The 912-nt window shown below is 66.6% G+C and overlaps 1 protein-coding gene across 1 annotated transcript in view; it reads left to right on the top strand.

Moving 5' to 3' along the window:
• Window positions 1-213: 213 nt before the first annotated feature.
• The window catches only part of MNEG_16483 (RIO kinase 2), a gene marked incomplete at both ends in the record, with an annotated part of 1955 nt that continues 1256 nt past the window's right edge, over window positions 214-912 (top strand). Inside the window, 2 exons of the mRNA XM_014035047.1 lie at window positions 214-297; window positions 475-521. Of these exons, the coding sequence (XP_013890501.1) occupies window positions 214-297; window positions 475-521 (131 nt within the window). The remainder of the gene's footprint in view (window positions 298-474; window positions 522-912) is intronic.

Below are 912 nucleotides of genomic sequence, written 5' to 3' on the forward strand. Positions count from 1 at the left end.
CAGGTCATATCAAATGCTTTGGGACTTGTGGCACGCCCCAGGGCTCCCACGGCTATGAGGCGCCGCCTGCCGCTGCGCTCCGCCGCCGCTGCTGCTGCGCGAGCGTGGCTCATACGACGCCGTACCAACCCCATGCCGACCCGCACGGCGCCCGCATGCAACCCGTGCACCGCGCAGGAGTGTTCTGCTGCGCACCTAATCCAGACATCAGCCATGAAGCTGGACGTCAATGTGCTGCGGTACCTGAGCAAGGAAGAGTTTCGGGTCCTCACGGCAGTAGAGATGGGACAGAAGAACGTGAGCATTCAGTGTAGAATCCTGCGCGCCGCCGATGCGTCCAGGCCGCTGCCGCGGAGCCGCCCTGAGCTCGAAGCAGCAGGCCTCGGCGCCGCGGCCGGGCCGGCGCAGGAGGCGTGCCGCAGGAGGCGTGCCGACGCAGCCCCCAACCCGCCGACCCCCTCCCGCCCTGCGCAGCATGAGCTGGTGCCGGCCCCCCTGGTGGACAGCATCTCCGGCCTCAAGTGAGTGCGCCAGCCGCCGCGGTCACTGGATGGATGAAAGCACACCACCACGCTTGCTGGCGCACCGCGTACCGCGCAGCCCTGGCTGCCCCTTCTCATCAGACCCTTGCCCTGCCCCGTGACCAGCACCGCCGGCCCCTCACAAACGCACACACCACTACACATGCACACACACACACACACACACACACACACACACACACACACTCCCGCACTTACAAGCAAACACGTGCCCGTCTGCGCGCGCGCATGCGCGTGTGCGAGCTCGCGCGCACGCACGCACGCACACACACACACACACACACACACACACACACACACACACACTCGCATGCAAGCACTCACTTATTCCTGCATGCCTATTTCACCCCCCCCCCCCCCCCCCCCCCCC

Source organism: Monoraphidium neglectum (genome assembly GCF_000611645.1).
Source record: "Monoraphidium neglectum strain SAG 48.87 unplaced genomic scaffold scaffold06415, whole genome shotgun sequence".
Taxonomy (NCBI): domain Eukaryota; kingdom Viridiplantae; phylum Chlorophyta; class Chlorophyceae; order Sphaeropleales; family Selenastraceae; genus Monoraphidium; species Monoraphidium neglectum.